The sequence below is a fragment of the Centrocercus urophasianus genome, unplaced genomic scaffold, assembly GCF_019232065.1.
Source record: "Centrocercus urophasianus isolate 14NV4802_14NV808 unplaced genomic scaffold, USGS_Curo_1.0 seq_5, whole genome shotgun sequence".
In the NCBI taxonomy this organism is placed as follows: domain Eukaryota; kingdom Metazoa; phylum Chordata; class Aves; order Galliformes; family Phasianidae; genus Centrocercus; species Centrocercus urophasianus.
Genome location: NW_024885088.1, coordinates 3,853,735 through 3,879,536, shown reverse-complemented (window position 1 = coordinate 3,879,536; position 25,802 = coordinate 3,853,735). Strand labels below are relative to the sequence as shown.

The 25,802-nt window shown below is 38.5% G+C and overlaps 1 protein-coding gene across 9 annotated transcripts in view; it reads left to right on the top strand.

Moving 5' to 3' along the window:
• PACSIN2 (protein kinase C and casein kinase substrate in neurons 2) overlaps positions 1-25,802 on the top strand; it is a 57,859-nt gene that overhangs the window by 13,376 nt on the left and 18,681 nt on the right. For 8 of the 9 annotated variants that reach the window (XM_042835172.1, XM_042835164.1, XM_042835173.1 and 5 more), the window contains exons 2-3: positions 8,042-8,135; positions 17,826-17,936. In XM_042835172.1, coding sequence (XP_042691106.1) covers positions 17,877-17,936 — 60 coding nt within the window. In that variant the 5' untranslated portion in view covers positions 8,042-8,135; positions 17,826-17,876. Of the gene's footprint in view, positions 1-6,048; positions 6,158-8,041; positions 8,136-17,825; positions 17,937-25,802 lie in introns of those variants that run through there. The other variant, XM_042835170.1, reaches the window with a different exon arrangement.

Genomic DNA, 25,802 nt, shown 5'->3' with positions numbered 1-25,802 from the left:
CTAAGCTGGAGAACCTGTTGAGCCCCTCAAAGGGAGAGAGACTTTGCAGAGGTCTTTGAGTAACCTGGTTTCCCAGGTTTCTCTACCTGGTGTTCCAGCCTCCAGCAGGGGGGTTGGAAGCCTATAGTCTTATTCCAATTCAAACCATTCTGGAATTCTGTGATTTAATCTTGGCCAACAGGAGAGCTGGGCAATCAGCAGCCATATGAGGTTCACTAAAAGCTGGTTTGTGCCCATGGGGCAGCCCTGGCTCTGTGCCCGGGGGGAGGGGAATCAGGAGGTGAGAGAGCAGCCCCAGGAAAAGGATCAGTGGGTTCTGACTGATGGCGCGTGGGTTGGACTTGAGCCCAGTTCTAAAACAAATGTAGTTCAGTGATCCTACTGTAACTCGGAGTTGTCAGAGCTGAAGGCTCATTTCCAGTGGGGAGAAGGAACAGTCACAACAGAAGGGTCGACAAAGAGAAATCTCAGATCAACTTAATCATAAGTGTTATTACAAGTTGATAGTAATTGTGGGGAGGTTGGAACTTGATGGTCCTTGTCTTTAATCTCTTGAATTTTCAGTATAGCCTGTTTTTTAATAATGATTTTTACATGTAAAACTATAAGTGCAATACTGTGGTTTTTTCTTTTTTGGGTGTCTTTCCTTTGAGTGTACAGATATTTTGCCTCAGTGAGGTACCTGTTATTTTCTCTTTCAGTTAAAGAAACCTGAACTTCAAGTTAAACACAAATCATGAAGCTTTGTTAGAGGAGTGTGTGGTGGACCCTTGGCATAGTTGTACCAGGGGTTCATCCTACTTGAATGCACAAGAGGTCTTACATTTAGGATCACAATGTCTTTAATGTTTTCAGTGGTTTGGTTTTTTTTATGAGACATATGTCTAAAAGACATCTTTCTGTGCTCTGAAATAAGTAAATCAGAATGTAAAGTATATATTCCCCACTATGTTTTAAAATGTACTGTGAAATTGCATAGGGTTTGGTGATGTTTTTTGGCTTTTTTTTTTTTTTTAGGGCTTTACACCATTAAAATTGAGGAGTAAGCACAGGTGATGGCTCTTAAATAGTGGGCTGGGAGCTTGCTTGAATGTGTGAAGGTTATTTGTGATGGTAAGCTTCCAGCAAGTGTTAGCAAAATCATAGCTGGAGGGATTCTCTTAAAGGGTTCAAGCAACTTGTAACCTTCCCATGAAAGCTGATGAGGAATGATCAACAGATATAATCTCTGCTATTTATTTTCAGTACTGACATTGAGCTTTGTGGGTCTAACTGGACTTTTGTCAGTTTAAAACCTCTAGGATGCTTTGCTATTTGGGCAGACCACAGTTTGCCACTGGTTTAAAGTGGGAACCATAGTGAAGTACTACGAATGCTTGCCCTCCTCAAAAACCATTTAAAAGTCATGAAAAATTGAAAAGCAGTGTGCAGAAATATTAAATGAAGAGATTTTATGTGGTTTTCTAGATGCAGGCTTTCTTATTTTAATGCTGTGTGTATCAGACAGTAGCATTAACGTTCTAAGTCTTCAGAACCAGAACTGGAAAAGTTTCACAAATCTTCTGCTGACATGCATGTTCATTTGACCCGTGACAGTGAAAAGTGTGATTATGAAAAAGATCATTATGTTATCGTTATGTGTGTTACTCATGTATTTCGTCACAATTTCTTCTCTTGTCTTTGATTGTTGAAGCTTTATCCTGCAATGCTTTTAATTCATAAATAGCTCTCTTACTCTTCCGTCTACCATATGGTAAAGAGAGCTAAATACAAAGTAATATGCATTGACAAAGCACGTTGTTTTTGAGGAACATTTGATCTAATCGAAGTCTTATTTTCATTGTTAACTTTAAAAACACTGCAGCATAACTTAAACTTTCAGCTTGCAGCTATTTCAGCTGTTGAGCTGTTCTGTCTTTTTTTATTCCTTTGCTACCCAAACTCTTAACCGGCGATCCATACGTGGGTAGGCTTTGTAGCGGTAATTGTATTTAGACTGGTGAATCATTTCGGTAACCACAAGCTATTCTGGAACATGGACTGCAGTGTCGGTCTGACTGGTGACATAGAGCTCTTCCTTGGTGATGTCACATCACAGAGCAGCTCTGTCTAGGCCACTGCCCCACATCTGTGCCCCATTGGAAATGAGCACAGTGCTGCAATCCTAGCTCCCACACAGCGCATTCAGATCTTGGGAGACAACTCGGAGCTTTGGAAATATGGAAATATGATGTATGATCTGCTCAGGTAGGCTGAGTTCATAAGCACAAGACTAGCCAGTTGGTAAAATCTAAAGTTGAAGGTAGACCCTCGTAGCACCTTTACAAGACTGCTGAAAATTCCCATGGTGCTGAACACAGCTTTAGGCTGATGGCATAAAAACTGCGGCATTGAGTAGAATTATTTTTGTAGAATCATAGAATGGCCTGGGTTGAAAAGGACCACAAAGATCATTTAGTTTCCACCCCCTGCTATGTGCAGGGTCGCCAACCACCAGACCAGGCTGTCCAGAGCCACATCCAGCCTGGCCTTGAATGCCTCCAGGGATGGGGCATCCACAGCCTCCTTGGGCAACCTGTTCCAGTGTGTCACCACCCTCTGTGTGAGAAACTTCCTCCTAATATCTAACCAGAGCCTCCCCTGTCTCAGTTTAAGACCATTTCCCCTTGTCCTATCACTATCCACTCTCATAAACAGCTATTCCCCCTCCTGCTTATATGGTCCCTTCAAGTATTGGAAGGCCACAATGAATTTTCAACATCTGACTCTTTTCTATTTGTGTATAAGCCATAATTTAAAAAAACTGTCTTATGCCATTTCTTTTCAGTGTGTGCAAGTTTGATATTTTAACTCCCAAATAATTTAATTCTGTTATAGCAGACTTTTCTGTTCTGATTAGTTCAGGTTACCCTGGTTCATACAGAAATGTAGTTCTATCTTTGGTAACTGTTGTTTTTGTATTTGGGAATTACTGTAGAATCACTAAAATGCTGAAGTTTTCAGCAGTATACATGAAGAACAAAGGAAGTCGAGTATTATCAAGTCTTTATTAATACTTTGTTCAGCACTTTGGAGATTGGATCTGGACTGTGTGTAGTTTAGAAGTAGTTGTAGGTATTTGAATTTTCTACACTGGAGTTTATCAGATGCTAATATTGAGAGAGCAATTGATTCAGCTTTGCATTGTTTACCTCTGATTTCTGTCTTTTGATTGTTGCTAAGATGCAGGTTGAAGGCTGCAGTTTCCACTAGTGATGGCCCAGTCGTTAGAAGTTAAAAAGCACAGTGGTAATGGCAAGTGCAAGAACAGTAGTTAATGGGGCCTTTGTCCCAGTTTCCTTGAACCTCAGTCCAATTTGGATTGTAGGGTGGGTGGCTGATGTACGTGTACATCTACATGTATTTAATTGAATATGTCATTAAAAGCTTTCCTTTTCCTCAAAAGGGGGAGAAGCACAGAAAAGACTGGGCTGTGATTGAGTAAACTAAGCTTTTGTTTTGTTCACATTCTTGTGTTTTGAGTTTGTACATTTGAGGGACTTGTATGCTTGGCAGCCGTTGAAAGACAACTAAAGTGAATCCACATCTCTGGAAATTGTCAGGAAGGCTGGCTGCTGTTTTGCATTTTCTAAACTACTAATGAGACTAGTGAGATGTTTGCAACCAAAGAAAAACTTCCATCTTCTTGTTTGCCTGATCTCAATCACATGTGATTGCCTTAAAGCACACCGTGTTTTGTTCACTGAAACATTCAGATTTTAAATTACCTTGGAGTTAACGTGGGTTTGTATACTGCACGTGATTTTAAAGAGTGAAATGAAAACACACAAAGCAGCTGAGCTTGCTTCTAGCTTATCTTGTTGAATTATGTGTATGGTGGTAAAATGAGATCTGTGACCTCAGTACTTACAAGTGGTACTTCCAGGTAGCTTAGACCTATGAGTTTAGTACATGATAAGACTTCAGTGTTGCTTACATAAAAGAGCAGGTTTATATATTAGATTTATTTAAAAAAATAAAGTGTTTTTGAGGGTTATTTAATTCTACTAGGTCAGCAATCCTGTTTTGCGTAAATTACTAACAGGCAAATAAAGATCTTTTGTCCTTGTTGCAGTAATTACCGTTGGAGGATCAGAAAATGGAATTGCCTAGAAACGTGGGAGTCCTGGCTAAAGTTTGCCTTGGATTCACAGGGCTGAAAATCTGTTTAAACTGAATTTGAGTCTTTCTTTTTAATGGCCACCTTAATGGAACTAAGTAGCAAGTAAGCTTTTCCCCCACCTTAACACTAACAACATAAATGACCCTGACTGGTATTCAGAAACAGGTTCAGTTTAAAATCTGAATTAATCATTTAGAATCAGAAATATGAAACACTCTCACATGTTTATTTGCGTGGTTACGGTCAATCATTGATTCTGAAATACATGAATGGATCTTTTGTGTTGTTCCTGAAAGAATAATCAGCAGATTATTCTTAGTTTACCGGAAAGATGGATAGTCAAAGCTTCCTATGCCTGTGCTTTTTCTGCTTGTACATTTATGAATTACATTCTGCAGAGGCCTATAATTTCCATATTGGTCCCAGACATTGAATGACACTGCTGAAGTGATGTATAATGTTTGTGACTCTGTCCCCAGTTGAGAATGTTGCTTTCAGGTTGTAGGGGTGCCTGCAGTAATTAACAGTTTCTATGTTGCTAGAATGGGAGGAAATTCTAAACCACTTTTGCATATATTTTGAGAACTGAAGTACATGACATGCTCACTCGCTCTGCGTTTCGTCGGCAGGGCTGAGAGGGTAATGGCTGCAGAAAGCATAGGTAATAATTGAAGCTCCTGTGTAGAGCTGTTAGGACTCTCAACTAAGTCAGCTGTTATGGGGGTGCTTACTTAATTTCTGCATTAGCAGGGCTCCTAGGGTGCAGTTCTGTACCTTCTGTTCAAAAATCCAGCATAAGCTATACTACCAAAACATTACTGATGATGTAGGATGTTTCTACTACTGTATATGCATCAAGTAATTATCCTAAAAAGCTATTTTTTGTCTAGTAGAGAGTAATCGTAAAGCACCCCAGAGTTCTGTGTGGACATGTGGTGCCCCTACAGTGTTTTAAATCAACTGTGAATGCATTGCTCTTTGGGAAACGGAGTTACTTCACTAGATCTTTTCTCCTTTATCATCTTCATTGGTGCCCTTCTGAGACTATATATGAAGTCCTATTTTTGGTTTTCCTTTCTCTGTTCCTTTTTACTTCTTCTTTAAATAAAAAAAAAAAAAAAAAAAAAAGGCATAGGAGTTACTTGTAGGGTACACAGGTTGGTCTAGGGTCAGCAGTGCAATTGGCTTCCCCCACCCCGGTCAGTATTATTAGATTCTGCCAAGCATCATCACCTGCCTGTCTGTAAGAATATCAAAAGGCAAAGTATGCTGACGTGTCGTTAACGCACTTATTCAGTTTCAAACAGTAGTCTGTCTTTAGAGAGAAATATGTTGGAATCTTAGGGCTGAATTCAGTTCAATTGAGGTCTCTAAGTCAGTTCTCTTTTGATGCGAAGAACGATAACTCCTTTACTTAATGTAACCTTCAGATTCAAGAAGACCTGCGTGTTTCACCTTAATCTAAGGATTTAGATGTGCCTCTATTCAATACATGTCAGTATTTCGTTAATTAGTATTACAGCCCCATATTTCCGGAGATGGAAAAATACAGCTTTTGAGTATGAAACACAGAAGCAACACAGCTGCTTCCTAAGCAACACGTCTGCAAAATATGCCTGCATATTTCACTGATGTGTTTGAAAAGGCTGCTCTCCACCTAAGGCAGTTGTACGCTTGAAAAACACCTTTCGTTAGTATCTCTTAGCGGTGGGCTTTTCTGAAGATTACCTGAGTGTTCAACTTCATTGCAGTATGGAAATGGGCGAGTGAAAACCCTGTGCTGGTTTGAGTGCTGCAGTGTGAAAAAAATGACCTTAGCTTGAGCGACAAGGTTTTCAGCAGCCGGCAGGAAATGATGAAATGTGCTCAGAGAGAATTTTGTTTGTGGAAGTGGAGGTCAGGCAGAGCTGTGCAGGTACTGCAGCTCCCTGTGCTGTTGTGCTGCTCAGCTCCATGTTTGGGGAAAAGCAACTGAACTGAGGCATGTCTTTTAAGGTAAGTTTCTTGCTTACCAATCAAATAGTTCTTTGCTTTTTCCAACCAGAAATGTGCTGTTCTGCTTCATGGCTGGTTTGAAAGTATTTTTGGCCAAATGGAGGTGATATTTTGTAAAGCATTTAACATTTGTCAGTGTAAGGGCGTTTGTTTAATCGTGGTTGGAAAGACTGCTTTCAAACAGACTGCGTCTGAAACATGCAGATTATTTTATTCATATTTATTTGTATACTTCTGTGGGATTTTCTCTATACGTGCAGCAATGTCCACGTTTTGTGGTAGTTCTGTGGTCAGATAAGAACCATGGCATCTTTTATCTTTAGGTAAAAGGTGGAAAGCTCTGATATCCGAGGCAGCGTTTCTTGTAATACTCTTTGCTTCTGAATCATATGCCATTTTAGAACAGTTGTAGCCACGTCACTTTTCTCTGTAGCTACTTTCTCAGTGCAGCTGTAAATGCTTTTCTGCATTTTCTCTGCTGGAGGATGCATCACTGCAATCCTCTTGTTCAATTTCTCTGCACTATTCCTGCTGCTCTGCTGTCAAATTCTGCTTGAATTTGTTTTCTGAGTTGCAGAATGAACTAAGTATTAGGCACATAGATGTTAAATACTTTCATTATGGCTTTGCTGAAATCAGTTTTCATTACGAAGAATATTCTGAGCTTGCTATCTATTTCTAGAGAATAAAGAGTTGTTATTTGTTAAGTGTCTGGCCACTTTAAAGGTTTCTTAGGAATTAAATGCTTCCCAAGTGTAATCTGGAAATTAAAGGGACGTGGTCTTGTATACCTTTCTTGCTTCTTAGAAGCAAACCTAAAGGCACATTTATCTTGATTTTATTTACACTGAGTTAAACAGAAAGGTTTCTTTCATGTTGGAAGACCTTGACAGGACATGTTAATTAATGGATGATGTCACGGGATCTGAAAAGGTGACAATTAGAAGACTTCTATTCAAATTGGATTTTTCCTGCACTTTAATCACTCAGTTTTAAATGATGAAAAACTGTTTTAAATTTTTTTGTCTTTTAAATGTATAATATTTAATTTTCAAATAATTTAAATAATAATAAATCCAACAAATAATAACTTCAATGAAAAAATCTTGACTCCACAGTCAAGAGTTTTTTTCAGGTGGTTTCCTGGCAAAATTTACTGAAAGCCAATTTTATTGTTCTTTTTTTTTCCCACAAAGAAAGAAGTGGATTCTTGATTAAAAAAACAACAACAACAACAAAAAACCCAGCCCTTAGTCTCCTAAAGGAGCAATTCCTACAGTTTCCTTGTTGAGAAGGCTACCATTTAGTATTACACGGACTAGCATAACACAAGTGTCTTATGGTCTCAGTCCCTTACAGCCCTGGATCTAAAATCCAAGAACTGGATATTTAAATTGATTTTTTTTTTCCTATAGTAAGTCAGTGTTGCAGGATTTAAAATCTCAAACAAGTGTTTTGTGACCAAATATCTGCTGTCAAATTGCTTCCATATGTTGCTTCTCTTTTGTGCATCTCAACAGAAATGGGAAGTGACATACTTTTTAGTGTGTTATGGCTAGATTCTGTATTTAATGTCAGTGAAGGATACTATTCAAGGGTATTTCTTGCTGTATCTTTTCTTGTTACCTGATGAACGTGCAGGTAGTGTTCAGTATATGTCATTGTGGCAGACCTCCAAAGTTTGCATAAGAATTAAATCCAGATTAAAGCCTGTATTGGCTTTAATCTTTACTTCGTGTGGAAAATGTTGTGCTGAGATCTTCGTTTCTCTTGTTTTAAAGCAATCGTGAGAGGTGTTTTTTTTTTTTAAACAGAAATGATCTCCTTTACTGTGCTTGTCTGGAAGGTTTCATTATTTAACAGTACTTTCTTTTCTGTTTTTAGGAACAGTCCATATAGAAATCAGTCTGAAAATCCAGAGAGAGAATCTGGGGAATGGTGGTGTCCTTCCAACGGTTACTGACTTGACTAATATACAGTAAGTGTATGATAAAGTATGTAGTATACCCATCTTAAAGAAGTAAAAACAAAATGCTTATAGTTTTGGGGTTTTCATGTTATTCGATGACTACTTTCTTTTTGGTCACCTTTATTTCATCTCCAGATGTATTACTAATTTTGCTTTTCTTCTGCAGAGGAATCCTAATAGGAAATGTTGCTAATAATGCTTTCAGGAGGGAGTCTTAATCTGCCAAGAAGCATTGTTGATTCAGGAAGCAAGATACAACTTGGTGTAGTGTATCAAAGCTAGCCTACATTGAAGATAGTAATGTTTAGAGCAGATAGAGAAAGATGATGTGTTTTCAGCCTCCAGTGGGATGAGATAAAATAACTGAAAAAATAATTTAAAAAATATCTACATCCTTTGAGAACTCAAGAGTATGTTTTTTTTAAAAGGGATACTTCAGTGTTTTGTTAGCAGACTTGTTTTTGAGTTCTTAGCTGCAGTAAATGGTGCTCTTAGTGTTTTTTGGAGGTTATCAAATTAAAGAAACTAGAGATGCTTTACTTCAGCGTTATAGTTCCAGACTCAAATATTAACAAGATAAAGTTTATCTTAAATCAATGCCTGAAGTTTTTGAAGTCATTGGTAATACATTTCATGTTATCTTTGTAACATTTTCTTTGATGCTTATGCTTTCGATTGAATTTGTGTCTGTACAAAATCATAATTCTTTTGTTGCATTTGTCAGGCTTTTCTGACACTGCGTATGTGTTCCCATTTGCACCGTATTTTCAAGTCTGTAAACGCTCACACGTTCTCCAGCACTGCTTGTTTTAAAGGATGTCTAAAAATGTAAGAGATTTAGATTTTGCAGTACATTCTGAAGGACAGGAAATGTTTTCGGAAAGACTTCCAGATCTTGTAGGCAGTCTGTTTCTTTTCTAATTATGTTTCTTGCTCTGAGAGATCTTAGGTTTCTTTATTCAGAAACACATTTGAGGAAATCAGAGTACAATACTCTTGTGTTATCATGCTCCTTTTCCTTCATGAAGTAGCTGGGATTAGAGACTTGTTTACATTTCCTTCCGTAATATCAGGATGGCGTTCAAAAACGTTACGCGTTCCTTATCTGAAGAATATAAAACAGCGTGGGTGAAACTTGCTGCATTCAACCTTTTCATCGTTTTAAATTTGTGGATTTGTAATTAAATTTAACAATGCTTCTGTGTTAGAGTTCTGGCTTGGGGAAATTTATTCATTACTGTTAAATTCTCATACTGTTCAGTCCATGGTTTGAAATCTCTCCTGCAATAGCTAGCCGCTCGTGGAACTCTATTTGCAAAGCTGGAGGCTTTGCTTAGGTGGCTGAGGTTGAAAAACATCTTTTTAATGGGAACATAGGAAACTGCGTGCACCTTTTTGTCACTGAATAATCGTCCTAAAAGATCTAAATGTATTCAGATAGATTCATGAAGATTGAAACTGAAGATAGCCATTTGCACTCTTCTTGCTATGGATCGTCATTACTCTCACTTCTCTGTAATTGATCTCTTTTTCCCGTCTTACTTTAAAGAATAAAATTTCTATCAGAACACTTTCATGAGCATCAACTCCAAATTTATGCACTTAATGTTGTTGAGTAGTGATCATTAAAAAAAAAAAAAAAAAACAAAAACAACAACAAACCTTTTTTGATCAAATGCAATAGAAGCATGTTATGCAGTGAAACCTTTCATTGGCATTGGGATATTTTAACACTGAAATGTAGTAATAAAATAATTTCTGTTCAGATCTATGCTTGGAATTTGAAGTAAGAACTTTTCTGTGTTGGTGAGCAGGAGATCACAAGGGCTGGTGTACAGCAGGAGCGTTTTAAGTGTTGTCCAGCTTTGAGCAGAGCACTGCAAGTGCAGGCTCAGTTGGTATCTGAAGAACTTGGAGACTTTTACTGTCTTTTTATTCTTGTTACTGCATCACTCTTACACTTACAGTTAAGCAAAAGTGCGTAGTCTGAATATATTAAACTTCTAAGTACAACTAAGTCTTCTAGAACTCCCTGGGTAGCTGCATATCGATCTCATGGCCTTCACCAACACAGGCATGCCATTTAAAGTTTGTATTTATTTCCTGTGGTCGGTGTCTGTTTCTTTTAAAAATCAGAAACCTCTGTGAAGCCTCTGAACATGGTTAGCAACCGTATGGCTAAAGCAAAAACCACACCATTAAAATATCCACCTGCACAGAGATGACAAAAATATGTAATTTTTCTTGGTTGCTCATTTTGCTGTGCAAGTCATCTCTTGGCTTGGTTCTAAATATGCAGACAGAGGTTATACAGACAGCATGATGGGTAAGTCTTGAATGTCTGAAAAAAACAACCCAGTACAGATGACAGCAAATGAAGGGAGAGGAAGATAGGGGCTGACAGCTGGTTCACAGACAAGTGCATCGCCCTGGTATTGCTTGTGCCTGCAGTAAGGACACACGGTTACAAGAGAGAATTTCCCAAGAGGTTTTAAGGGTTCAATTGCTTTGTCTTCAAATATAAAACCAGACAGAAACAACAGCTCATAACTTTGGCCTGTCTTCTAAGAGTACTTGAATGACATCATAATGTAAGTATCTGAAGCCTGATGCTGAGAATCTATTTGGCAAAGTTTGGGTCCTTGTCATGCAATACAAAGGTGGACTTCTGTGTTCTAATATTCAAAGATTGTTGCATTTAATCAGTAATTTAAAATGTTGCTTATTTAATTAGATATTCAAGCTGTTTTAAATGGGAATACAATAACTGAAGTAGTTGTTCTCATTCTTTATATTATATGGTGTGAAATTTATACACTGTAAAATTTCAGATACGCAGTGTTGATGTGTCAGGTGACTTTAAACTGAGATAGTCTTATCAGTATAGTTGGATTTTTTTATTGTGTGGTAAGTGTCAAGGTACTTCTGGCTGCTTTATTGATCTTCTGTTGTGTGCTGGAAACTGTTTGTTTGCTCGTTGCCTGCATGTAAAGGCAGTGAACTAATGCTGTTCTTAGTGGTTTTCTCTGCTGCCTGTTAGAGATGTGACATTTTAGCGAACGTGAGTATCACTGAATACAGTTGTAGGAAGCTGTCTCAAATCGAATTCTTAACTCATAGTTTTGATTTTTGCTGTTTTGTTTTTAGTTCTGTGTTTTGCTTAACTGGCATTTAATACCATTTAACACTTCTGATCCTGGGCCAGCGCGTGGGGAGCAAGGCAGCCAGTAGCAGCTGCACACCTGTGAAAGCACCTTTCCTCTGCCTTCCTCCACTTCAGGTGCAGCTGAGTGTTTCTTCTCCTCTTCCTCCTCTTCCCTGTGCTCCCATGGTGGGTGGCTGACACCAGTATGGGCTTGCCTTGCAGCTGCCCCCAAATTACCTTTCTCCAGTGTGCGGGCACACCGGCAGCCCCATCCACATCCTACTTGTTAGGGCCAAAGCAGATATGTAAGGAATTTCTCCTTCCTCTTTTTTAAAGTTATGAATGGCTGGGACAGGCTAGTAGCTTATATGCTGTCTCAGTCACAGAGGAGAAGGCATAATGCAGATCATGTTAGTGTGCATTTCTTAGTTTCCTTGCCTCGGTGCCTAGAATACTGAGGTTACCACCAAATGGATTGCTGTCACCTTTCAAAAACCCATTTGTTGTGCTGCTCTGACTGAATTCCATAGGAGGCAGTGATTTGGTTTCCCTTTACAGACTCTTTTCTTGCATTAGTTGGTGTAGTTGAGTTTTTGGAGGGAACTAATAGAAGAGCATGCTATTCTCCCTTGTAGATTGGAAAATAAGAACTAAGGCAAAGCTGTTGATTTGAGACTATGGCCTCAAAAGGCTGAGGCCTAACTTGTATTATTAGTAGGCAGTCATATCTTCTAATCACAATTAGGGGTGTTTACAGCGCTGAATAGTAGTGAATAAACTTGGTTTGATGCCCCTGCATCCTGGAGCTAAAATTCCTAGATGTCGCTTGAATGCATAAACTGAAGGAAACATTTTTTCCTCTGGTCCAATCCGTGTGTGGACTTCAAGTATAAACCAGGTTTTGGTTTATAATTTCACATTATTTCTCAAAGACTGTGTTTTTCTGACCATGTAGAGCCATCCAGAAATTGCAACCCCAAAGAAATCAGGAGCTCTCCTACAGCAGATTGTTTGGACAGGATAGAAAAAGAAGGAATGTCTAAATGGCTTTATTTAACCCAAAATACAAGATACACTTTTTTGTAATGCATGTTTGTGGTAGCTGGGCTTAGCAGCAAAGCACAGTGGTTTGTACTTGAAGCACAGGATGTTTGTTTCTGTACAGCAAAGACTTCAGTGAGTAATACAGAAAAATACCATAGCTGAAAGTGTTTGTTAGCAGCTGGTCTAAGCTGAGTTGTATTCGTACCCTTATTTGTATTTCACTCCCTAGTCACAGAATGTGGAATCCTGCTGAATCAGATCCAGAGTGACAACTTCTGCTCCTCCAAACAGGAATTTAAAGGGGGATGTGAACAGGTGCATTTCTTCTAGACGCTGTTAAACTGCCTTTGAGTTTGCTTCTGAAGAGTCCTTAAAGAAAACACAAGGATAGTATTAATGGCTGAAGAGACTGTTCGGTTTCCTAAAAATGAATTGATTTATTTTTTCCTCACTATGAGGAATGCTAAACACTGGGCTGAAGTGCACAGAGAAATCGTGCAGTCTCCATATTTGCAGGCTTTCAAGACCCAACTGTATAAAGTTCTGAGGAATCTGGTCTGATCTCATAGCTCACCCTGCTATAAATGATTCAGTCATTCATGTAACTGAAGTTTTCTTGGTTGTGGACTAATTTGTCATGCAGAGCCTCAGGATTAGAGATTGCCTTGCTTTAAAGCACCTGTCGTACATGAGAGATTAGTTGGAAGGATGATTGCCATGTTGTGTGGGCACTGGGAACTCCTGTTGGCTCATTCTGTTCTGCAAACAGTGAAGTTCTAGAAGTGGGGCACGAAAGATCATGCCTTCTGCTTGTTATCTGGATTGCACATTTTGGGAAATGTTGAGCAGGTCTGTAGGACAAGGCTATGGTATTGCCTTCAGGTTTTGAGTGTGTGGAAATAGTGTTTCATGTGCAGATGTCCTTCATGTTGGAATATCAGACTTCCAGCACCTAGTTTTCCTCTTTGTTGCATCCAGTAAGCAACATTAAGACCCTAATTCATTTTTCCTTTTTAATGCTATCCTCTTAAAATGTAGACATCTTCCAAGGGGGTTCAGAACATTAAAATCTGACAATTTGACAAACAGTTCTACATGTTTCACAATAAGAGTTCGTTAAAAACTTGTCTGTTCTGAAGGAAGAGCTGGGTTGAAGAATGCCTTTAAATACTGTTTTTCCTTTTTTTTTTTTTCTGTTAGAAAACGCTTGAAGAGAAATTTTGGAATAGCCTGGATTATTATGCCATCTTAAGTCTGCATTTGTTGCCCAGACTTTTGCAAGTCGTGTGATGTGCTAAGCTCTACCACCTGACACAACAAAAGGGAATAAAAAAGAAAATCAAGTGTTTTCCATGTGAGCAAAGTAAATGCTTTTTGAATTTTGTGAATTGCTTTCAAGGTAACGATATCAAAACTGATGTCTTGAGAGCAGAAGCAGCATATTTCATTCAGATCTTTCTGTGCAATTTCTGAAGGCCTGCTTGGCTACTATTAGTTAATATTTTCTAAAAATCTCATTTGTTGAACCCTCAGGATATTTATAGCAAGTCTTTTCACATTAGAGGGCACTGGCAGTAGAGGAAAAGCATCAAGGTTTTTAGCATGTAGCATTTCTAGAATGTTCCCTAAGGAGGAAGCTTTTTTCTTAATAAATCTCATTTGTTTATTGCTCAGTTTCATAATGTCTTCAAAATCACTAAGAAATTTGAGCTTTTCTTACCAGTGCCATTTCTGTAGTTACTACAGTATTTGCTATTTAGTATCCTGTAACTATTATCCTATAACTATTTAGTTTAGTTACTCTTTTCGGTTGGAATTTGTGGTTTGCTTTGAGCTACATGAGTTCTCTTAGCTCCTGTGTGCTGACACTGTGGTGAACAACAGCAGGGCTGTGTGCTATTAAGATCTTCTCTGTGCTGCCACACATTTGGTGGTTTGTGTCTGCAGCAATACGGGTCAACCTTTGATAGATAAAAAAAACTAGGATTTTATTCTGTAATGAAAATCCCAGAGATCTTTGGTACAGAGGAAGAAAATATCGAAGATTTAATACGATGATGTACCTGCTCAAGAAAGCTGGTGTGGGCTCAGTAATGATGCACCGTGAGTGGTGAGCTGGCTGACAAGTCAGCTTGGAGGTGGGCAGAAACTGCCAGAACACCATGCTACTGCCTGCTCAGCAAGAAAAAGGTAATGTAGGGCTCCTAGAGAGGGCCTGAAGCTGTGGAAGAAGACCGAAGCTGGAATGCCTGAAGCCAAGTTGTGGAAATGCAGGAACTGGGTGTGTGTACCTTGCTTTCTTACGGAGTTGCTAGTTCTGCTACTTACCGCCTTGCTGAGCAAAGAACTCCCAACTTTTTACTGATCATATGCAGGAGCCATCTCTTTTGGCTTACTGATCTAAATGGCCCAGATTTTATTCTGGCAGCCTTCGTTGTTCTCAGGCTTACTTTTCACAGTTAAGCATATGACCCTCACTATCAACATGTAACTGGCTTTCATTGTGAAGCCCTGCAAATTCATTTGAAGGATGGGAGAACCAAACCCTAACAAAAAATGTGCTAAAGAACTGGCTGCTGTAATAAATCTATTGCATGAGAGCAGCATGACTCATTCAGTTTGATGTTGGTATTTCAGTATTCCGTTTATTTTTAAGTTGTGCTGTACAAATAGTGTTTTTTTGTGCCTGTTGTTGCTATGACTTCACAATATTTCCCTAAATACGCTTGCTCATACTTTCTCACAGCATAGTACTTGGCATAGGAAAACCTTAAATCCATCAGAATTTCCTGAGTGCTGATCATTTTCATGCTTTTATGGAAAAAAAAGGTTAGTGTGTTACGTACTTTTAGTTTAGGAGGAATAAAACTTTGAGGGGGAGGAAATTGCCACAACCTGCTCCCTCATTTAAGAAAATGTTCCTTTGTTTCAACCTTTCCTATTTTTCAGTGTAGTTTTCAGATAAAGCTTTCCAGTGCTCATATAGCCTAGGCCGTCTTAATGAGAGGAAAGGTAAGAAGGTAAGCTGACACTGTCGTTACTTCAGAACACTTTGACTGTTTTCTTTAAGAAGGAAAAAATAGGTCTTCTGTGCTTTTTTGGGGGGGCATAGGGGGTGGCTGGCTTGATTTGGGTTTATACTTTTTGTTTTTCTGAAACACTGAGCTCAACAATCCTCAGCTTGATCTTTCCCAAACAGCAACAAACACTTCGGTTTAAAGATTGTGTTGTAACTGCTGTAGGAGATCGATGCAACCCTTCCTGAGAACCTCACTCAGTCTGCATAGCATTCCTGAGTTGCATTTGCTTCATTCACTGTTGGTTTTGAGAGTATTGTGTTTGTGCTCCTTAATGGGGAATATCAGAGAGGCAAATAAACATCTGGGAAAATAGCTAGCAGTGTTTGGTCAAGCAAGTTGTCTTCTAAGTGTCCTTTTGATCAGAAAAAGTATCTGGAATTACTGTTAAAGGTACCACTGCATGGCCTTGTATTTTCAGGAAAACTTTAGAATAATCAAACTCTTGGGGGGAAAAAAAAAAACAACTTTTTAATGTCAAACTATTGTTTCAAGTTTGTCCAACTACTTGAAAGCTTATGGCACTCTTGCATCCTCTCTGTGCTGCTTCTACCTATCTGGGAAGGGCTGTCAGAAAACAACACTTACAAATATGTTCTTTGTTTTCCTTACTGTAAGAATAGTCAGGGCCGATGTTTACTTGAAAAGAATATATTCTGATTAAACAGTTCTAATTAAGAACTTAGCAGCCTACATGTAAACAGTGTTTTAGTGCAAGAAACAAGTAGATGTGGTGCTTAGGGTAGTGGTTTAGTGGTCATTGTGGTGATGGGTTGATGACTGGACTTGGTGATCTTGAAGGTCTTTTCTAACCTTAAAGATTGTATGATTCTGTGTTCCCCCTTGATTCCATACTAGCACAGGTAGTAAAACTTTTCTCCTGGTAATTATTATTAGCAAATTGAAGATTACTACATTAACATATAAAACTACTTTGTCTCCATATTTCTCATCATCCTTTCAAAGGTACAGAAAGACCTTATTACCTCTGTATTTTAAGAGTAACAGTGACTAATTGTAAGGAATTATAAATAAGGATTTCTGGTTTGTGACCAAATGACTCTTTATGGAGAATTTTATTTTTTTTTTTTAATAGAACAATTGCTACCCCTTGTTTCCTTGACTTGCAGAACCCTTCCTGTATTTTTGAACATCTTTTTGAAATTAAATGTAATTGATATCCTAGGGTGGATAAGTGATAGGATGGGGGGAATGGTTTTAAACTGAGACAGGGAGGGTCTGGTCAGATATTAGGAGGAAGTTTTTCACCCAGAGGGTGGTGACACAGTGGAACAGGTTGCCCAAGGAGGCTGTGGATGCCCCATCCCTGGAGGCATTCAAGGCCAGGCTGGATGTGGCTCTGGGCAGCCTGGTCTGCTGGTTGGCGACATTGCACACAGCAGGGGGGTTGGAACTAGATGACTGTTATGGTCCTTTTCAACCCAGGCTGTCCTATGAGACTGTGATGTCTCTTTGGCAGTTTTCAGTCCTCTATTCAATATTAGAGCTATTTCAGTTTTCTATGAATTTGAATGTGGAAGTAAAAGTAATTGTCACCTTCAAGTAGACCTTTTGCCATGAGATCTACAGCTTTTTACTTAGTACACTGGGAATAGTAGGTATGTATTGTACTGTCATTTGAAATCTATTCTCTCCTTTAGAATCCAGAGGAGCATTTGCAAAAAAAAGCAAATGACACACCTGTTAATTAGCTAGCCTGGTAAGAGGTCTGGTCACAGGTGACTGTAGGTGAAATAACTGTCTGAATAACTTATGTGCTGAGCTTTTCAGGGAGGAGGCTGGCTTTGCCTCCTGCAAATTGAATTCAGTAACTCTAATGGTCTTTCCTGTAGCTTTTTGCTTTCTGTTGTTGAGAAAGGAAGCTGTTTGCTTTTGTGGGTGCCTAGCTTTCCACTAGATTATTTGAATCTAAGATTCCTGTAGAAATGGCAGGAATGGAGGAGGTTTATTTTTAAATCCATAATTGTTCTTGGCCTTAAATGTTTCCAATGGTTTTTATTACATAAAATAAAATTTTATGTAATAAAATTTTATGTAATTAAAATTTATTGTTAGCAAAGTTCAACTGATCGTCTCTTAGAGTGCTTTGCATGCTTAGCAAGTAGAAATCACACTGTTCAAATGTCTTTAAGAGATTTCCTTTTTTTCTTAAAGTAAATTTAAAATGTAAGTTCAGTGATATTTGACAGATGAATTGAACAGCTTCTGAACACCGTAAATACGATGGTAGAGCTGAGAACTGACAGGAAATGATTCTGTTTCAGAATGCACTTACATGCTGTGTGTGCTTGGCATTTGTTTTTATTTTGTTCTTCATGATATCCAAGAATTTAAGGATGGTACTTCATTTTTCTTCTAATAACTGTTCTTCATTAATAACGCTCTTTTTTTTTTTTCTTAATCTCTGTGCAGGTTTTGAAGGTGTTGAAGCTCTGAATACTTGCAAGCTCTCCATACATAGAAATGTCTGGCTCATATGATGATTCTGTTGGAGTAGAAGTTTCTAGTGATAGCTTCTGGGAGGTAACCTAAGCTTTTTATTCACAGTATTTTGATTTTGTATTTTTTCTCTTACTATAGAAAATTTGGTTTTTTGTGCACAATAAACTGTGGAGGGAGCTGCAATATAAGATGTCTCCAGTTACTGTGATCTGCAGAAATAGCCTTCAGGGTAAAAATGACTTTTTAGATTTTTGTCCCAGTTCTGTCAAGGCTTTTTAAATGGCAGAGACTTGAGGAACGTCCGTTCTGATGCGATGTGCAATTCAGAATCTAACCTTTGCAGATTCCAATTGCTGGGGGCGGGGGGAAGAGCTTTTAAAATTATCAAGGGAATTGAATGAACAATATTAAATTGAAAGTAACTGGCTAAACCCTATTGTAAGTATACATAGCTTAATATTTAAGCTAATATATGAATTTACTGCATTTGCTGCTGGTGCCTAGGTGTAAGATTTTTTTTTTTGAGAGAACTTATGCTCTCTCAGTGTAAGAGCGTTCATGCAGAAAGGTAATATAAAGCACAGTGCAAGATCACACTAACTTCTGCCAAAGTCTGGAGGAGGGTTTCACATGTCACAATAACTTCATAAAAGTTTAAAGAGAGCAAACTTCATAAAGCAGAAAGCATGTTACTAAAGAAGTTAATTACAGGAAGCAAGTGTTTGACACAGCCAGTACCACAGTGCTGGCTGTGGTCAGTATGCAGTCTAGATGAACTGTATTCAGTGGGGTAAATTTCTACCGTGTGACTGGCAACTGAATTTAGCTGTAAATATGGAAATATAGTAAATATGGAAATGACACAGGGGAAAATATCTGGATCATTCTGTGTCAGACATCTTGTTTTTGGTTGTCTACCATTGTGTTTCCTTTTAGATAAAAGCATTTCTAGGCTTCCAATGAACTCTGGTGGTAACTGTGTTTTGATGCAGATTTCCTGTATCTAAAAGGCCTATCTAATGCTGAAGTTACTGTTGGGGCTCTTTTTAATAGGCAGCTAATGCTTATTGGGAGATTTATTTACTATTATGTGAACAATGACTATTCTATTTATCAAGAATTATTTTAAACATATTGGATTGTTAGTTTTATGAATACTTTTTTTTTTTGTAGGGGTGCTCTGTAGTATGATTGCAGAAAGAATGTGGGATCTTTATACTCTGGAGGTCTCTTTGGAGCTTCCTCCTCTCCAGGCTGAAGAGCCCCAGCTCTCTCAGCCTGTCCCCATAGGGGAGGTGCTCGAGCCCTCTGATTGTCGTTGTGGCACTCTGAAGCCATTCTGCACCCAATTTGTATCAGTGCTTGGGATTGCCTTAACCCAGGTGTGGGACTTTGTTTTTGGCCTGGCTGAACTTCATGAGGTTTACATGACCCACTTCTCAAAACTATCCAGGCCCCTTTCAATAGCATCCCTTCCCTTTAGCATGTCAACTGCACCACTCAGCTTGGCGTTGTCTGCAAACATGCTGAGGGTGCCCCCGATTCCACTGTTTGTGTCACCTACAAAGATACTAAATCGCACTGATTCCAGCATCAGTCTCTGAGGAATGCCATTAATCACCAATCTCCATTTGGATGTTGAGCCACTGAGCACCACTTTATTGAATGTGACCATCCAGCCAATTCCTTATCCAGCAAGTCATTATAATTCTATGTAGCATCATGTGACAGTGACAGTTTTTAATCCTGGTCCTGAACAAGATGCTTGGACTAAAGCACAACTTAAGGGCAAATGGGAAAGTGCTGAATGTGCTGCCTGCTGCAGTGTAGCTTTGATATAGAATATTTTGAGCAATTTCTTTCATCTGGGAATAGTTTTCTTGTGACCTCCACACTGTACTTTTGTGCATTTCAGTGTGAGTCATTGCAATTGAACATATATGCCTCTTACTAGCCTGGACTGTAGTTTGATTTATATTTTCATTAAATGAATAATTAAGACATCCTGCAGATACTTAAGCCAAATTTTGTCATGACATAAGGTACCTTTTGTCTCTAAGCCTTGCCTTTCTGCAGAACAGCCTGAAAAAACAACAAGACAAGAATTACTCCTGAGCTCAAGAGTTAATAAGGGGGAGGTATACCAGGCTTCCACTATCAGTAGAACATTAACTTGAAGCGAAGGACATCTTGTACCAAGACGTCAACTTAAGAGTAACTCTTCAGTATTAACAATGACATGTAGACACTAATAGCAGGCCTGTCAAACTTAATTACCAAGCTCTTGGCTTGCTGGGTTTGGAGCCATCTTTGCAACCAAAGTTTGTCTGAATTTTAGATTAAAATTTGTCATTTTTCATTATCTTCTGAGTCAATTATTTTGTTTCTGAAAATTGCAACTTTGAGCTCCAACCTTGTCTTTCTCAAACTGGATAAATAAACTGCTGTGATCCATGTTTTTCATCTTAATTAGAAAAGATGCAGCATCTCAAGAATCGCAGCCTCTGTACTTTATGCTTCACAATAAGAATTATAGCATTCTTAATCAATTTATAAGTTGCAGTGTTACTGCAGACTTGTCATTTGCACCCTTTCTATTTCATCAGAAGTTTTTAAGGTGTGACATGTTCATTTTTGCTGTTTGTTTTTAAAGACAGCCGACAGTTTGTTGAAAGCCCCCTTGTTGTGTTTCACTGCCACAACTGAATGCAGTGGATGTATTTAAACCTGGCTGTGCCACAGAAGAGGCAGACATGGGAAGCTTTTGAATTTGTTGCCTCATACTCCAAAATAGCTCAAATTTATTTACCTTTGGAGCTTGCTGCGAAGCACATCTTTTCCTTGAAAGACACTTAGGAAAGAGTGAGGTGGCTGACTGTGGAATGTACCATAAGAACTTCCTGTGAGGCTGTGGTTTTTCTCACTGCATATCTTTGAAACTGAACTACTTTTATTTTTCAGATGCTGTCATTCTATTGAGCTGATAAAACTGTGTTTATTGAAGTGTTTATAAGCTAGTTAAGTTTTTGCCGTTGCAGTTCAGACCTCCATGAAATGTCATCTGACTTTAACTGGTCAGCTTTTTCTTTTGGATTGCAAGAACAGATGATTAGGCTTTCAGAAATACCTTTCCATGCCATAAGTTGGAAATAGAAGCTTTCACGGGTAAATTGAAAAAAGTTTTTCATTGTTTAGTTAAACTTCTAGTACTGGTTTGCATTTTTGTCTCCTAGTGGAAGAAGAAATCCATTCCAGGAGACCACATCTGTCCCTTCACCTCCTGCCCCTCCCAAGATTCTTCCAGATGTTCAGCAAATAAAAATATTTTAGGAGATGGAAAAATTGATGCGTAGATGTTTTCATCTACGCTTGGTTAGAGAGCAAGGAATTGCAAAATATTAAGGAAGGACATTCTGAGAGATAAGAGATAACTGCTACAGGAGGGTTTCATCAAATTTCAGCTGTAGTAATGCCCTGCATTACTTAAGAAATTGAAACCTCTTTTTCATTCTGACAAGTTTCAGTGTACCTTGATAGATTTGGCTGAACTCAGGCTGTTTATTGGATGCAGAACTTAGGGTGTGCGCTGGGTGCACAGAGGAATCTTGTTGATATGTTCCAAGAAGAAATTCCTTCATTGGTGTTACTTAGCTGACAGGGTGACGTGTTCTGGAAGCTACTGATTATGGCCTGGAGCAGGATGGCAGCAACATTTCCAAGGGAAAGTGGGAAATTTGATGCCCAGTATTCACCTAGAAACCTTCTGGATTTTTTCCATCTGCTATATTGAACAACAAAAAAAACCCTGTTTTGTTCCCATATTCTGTGAAATTACTTTAAAATACAAGAAACAGACAACCCTATTGGCCTTCAATACAGTGATAGTATTGAATTCCACATAATTTGGTATATAAAACTGGCCTTCTGTTAATTACTATGATGCGTTTGTTAACAAGTCCCAGTGTTATGCTTGCTAATCACTGCTGTGGTCATATTAAAAATGCCTTGAGCAAGCTGAGACAAATGCTATTGTTCACTTTGATATCCGTGAAGGTAAGAAAGATGATGATTAGGCGTTGGTAGAGATCAAAGTAAAAGTATATGCATATTTTGCAAGGTAAGGCATTGAAACGAACAGCTACAGCCTGTAGAAATGCTTATTTTTAATGATCCACAGGTTATTCATTGACAGTGCCACCTATACCCTAGATATGAGTCCTTGTTCTCCCTTATTCTCTGTTTGTGTCAGCTGTATGGGCACCTCCACGTGTATTGCGGAGTTGTTCATTAGTACTGTAAGAATACCTACTAATCCAAGCAAAAATAGGTGTTCTGGTCCGCTGCTGAACAGTGACTGGCATTAGGTCTAGAAACTCAGGCCTGTGACTTACTCTTCTCAAGCCCAGAACTTGGTATGCATTTTGAGGTGCCAGGCCTGTTGCATTCTGAAGAGATAGAACCACTAGCAAGGAAACATTTTCCACTGATTCAGAAAGGAGAATTCGGTCCTCTTTGTACTGTGGTTGCATCAAATCAGGCCACAGCGTGTATTTTTGTTACACCACTCCCCCACAAAAATACAGAAAAAAACAACAATGAAACAAACAAAAATCAGCCGCAAACACTCTGGATAGCAGAGACAGCCAATCTGGGACGTGCCTCTGACAAACTGCATTATAAGCTCTGTGTGGCAATGGTCATGGGCCTGCCAGTTTGGGTACTGATCATGTCTGTGCTTTGTGCCTGCTGCTGTCAGCCAGCATCTAAGTGAGTTATCTTCTGAGGCTGTTGGATGAGTTTAAGAAGAATTTAACTCCCTATTGAATGTTTAAAAAAAAGTGTTTTGAAGTTGAGGGATTTCAATTCCTTGTTAGTGAGTGCTGCTTCTGTGTATGAAGCCAGTTCTTCCATTTTCAAAATATTTGGACTCTACAACAGTAGATTGCTGTTGTATCTCCTGCGTGCATTTTTTTCTTCTAGCTTTGAGTAGCGTAGTGCTTTCCATTTATATTGCCAGGTATTTGCTTACTGGTGTGTTTGGCTTTAGCTTTTGTCAGCCTAAGAGCTTCCTCAGGATTTTTCTTGAATCCAGAGGCTAACTTACGTTGGTAGATTTACCAATGTAAAACTTAAATAGTGCTGGGAGATGGTTGTGCTGTGTATGTGTTAATTTATGGACTAAAATAGTTCTGCTTATGCTCAGAACCCACTTTCGATCGACACAGATATTCAGGATGCAGGTGGAAATATAGAACAAGGTTTCAAACCTTGAATAGTCTGGTTTTTGCATGTTTATTCTGAGGGAGAACATGCGCTATTGAGCATTATAAAAGCTAACGTTTGGAAACTTCTGGTTTGTAGGTAGAAAGAAGGCGTATTTATGGTTGAATTGAATGTTGGAAGTAGTTTGTTCTCATACTGGCATGTGTGGGTTTGACTAAGCCTTCAAAGCTCATTACTGCACGTTTCCTGCCTGTGAGTGTTTGCCAGTTGAAAACAACAGCAAAACACATTGTATGTTATGGTGACTTGAGAGATACGGAAATGTATTTTCTTTCAAATGGTTCCAGTTCATAATGGCTGACTAGTTATGGATAAACTAGGCAAGCTCAGAAAAAGAGTTGATGTCAGATCTCATTTCAGGCATTTGAAGCTCTCTATTAGTGGTTATAGTAATTATAATATGCAGGAATTAATTGACGAGTTTAGCAATAGCTGAGTGTTTGCCATGTTCTGAGCTGCTGACAAATTAAAATATCCTTATTTTTCAGTCAGCGTACCAGAAAAACCTGTTAAGTGGTTTTTAACTCTTCATGTGTTTTATCCTTGTCTATGAATACGCTTAATAAAAAAACCAAAACAACTAACCGAATGTAAAGTTGAGATCAAGGTGTGTAAGTAATGTGGTACAAAGAGAGCGTCACAAATGCTGTGAAATTATAAAATACTGAGCCTGTAATCTTTGATATATTCCCATATCAGTGATGGCGGTTGGTTGCAGTATACCTGGGTGGTAATGGAGGAAAAAGGAGTGTACTGCTAAGGTGTGCAATACTGAATACCAGATCTCTGTGTGCTTGTCATTCTCTGGCTATTGTGAATTCTCTAAGCTTAGGAAAGATTTGAGGCGACTCAATGCTGTGCTTGTAGACGAGAAGAAATACTGCAGTGAGAGAAGGGGGGACATTTTTCTCTTTAAGCAGAACAAACATGCAAAGATATTTCACGAGGGGTGAAATGGGGCAAAATAGGATCACCTGAAATGTATTAATAGCAAAGCTCAGTATTATTTCAGAAGACACACAGGGAAACTAATGGCTATCTGAATTTATGAAAGAAAGAAGCATTTTGTGATGTTAGAAGTCTTTTCCAACATTAAAGATTCTATGATTTTCTGTTCCCCCTTGGTTCCATAATAGCACAGGCAGGAAAGCTTCTCTTAATTAATAATAACAACAGTTTGAAGATGTTTACACTAACATATAAAACTACTTTGTCTCCATCTAACTCATCATCCTCCATAGGATGACTGTACCATCCATAGGTACAGTTAAAACTGAGAATCAGAGTCTTCAGGGAATTTACCAATTTAATCAGGAAGTTAACTATGCCAGCAGTATTTCAAGAAACAAATGCTTAGAGGATCATTTCTTCTTGAAGTGTTTCTAGCAACTAAGGCTGAAAGGCAGCTGAGCATGTGGCATTAATGCTAAATTGAAAGCAGGATACAGGTTTTAAATATCTTGTGCTAAAAGATTTCACTGTCCTTGAAACTGTAAGAAAGCTTGTAGTCCTACAGTTTTGCCTTCCTGAAGGAAATGCTTCATTTGTAGGACAAGGAAAAGTTTAACAGGAAACAACCCAACAAAGATCAGAAAGTTACTCTAACTGATGAAATGCTGTGCTCACGTACTGACAAGTGCTAATGCAGAAATCTGAGAATGGCAAGGCATTATGTAAATTTAGCTCTGATCAAACAAAGAAAAACAGGATTTTATTTTTCTGATCAGCTGCTACAAATAATACTTGTTACCTTTGTTTTTTCACAAAAATTTGTTATTGCAGTCTCCGTAGTTCAAAATGCATTTTTCAAACTGTAAGGTTCATTGTAAGAATTAAGATAATGTATTATTTACAGTTATAGAAGATCTAAATGATTCCCTTAGACTTTGTGTGGATATATTTGTGGATATGTGTAATTACTTCAGTTAGTGTTTCAAGGCCAGGCTGGATGTGGCTCTGAGCACCCTGGTCTGGTGGTTGGTGACCATCTTGAAACTAGATGGTCATTGTGGTCCTTTTCAACCCAGGCCATTCTATGATTCTGTGATTAGTGTTAAACACTACAGTATTCTATAAAATACTTTAAGTTAAATGAAGATATCTATATGCTATATAAAAATATCAAACCTATATTTGGAGTAGAGAGGGTAGTTCTCAGGTTGAGGAGGAAGTGATTCAGCTCTCAAGAGTATCCACACATTCACAGAGGGAAAGCAGAAGGCTATTAAGTGACTGTAGAATTGAAGCACTGGACCATTTTGAAGTTGGGTCTGTTTAGTTGCTCATAAGAAAGTTAATTTTACTTCATTTTGCTTTGGTCTAGTCTATCCACTGATTGTGTTTAATTGTTATTAATGCACTAAATATTTTATTAATGCACTTGAATTTCTTGAGTAGGACAAAAGTCCCGTGATGTCCTTCAGAAGGCCATACTGCAAACTCTGTCCTGTTCAATCCTGCCTAAGATAGCTGCTGCCCCTCACCAAACTGAGTCTTCCCAAGGCTGAGTTTGCCTTTCAACAGATCTCACTTTGAGATAGGTCCTGGAGCTCTCATTTACTGACAGGTCCTTCGCTGTGCTGCAGGCTCCAAATATACTGTGGACATGCCTGTGACCCTTCTGTTTCTTGTGTGTACTTTCAGCCTACTTGCACATTCTCTAGA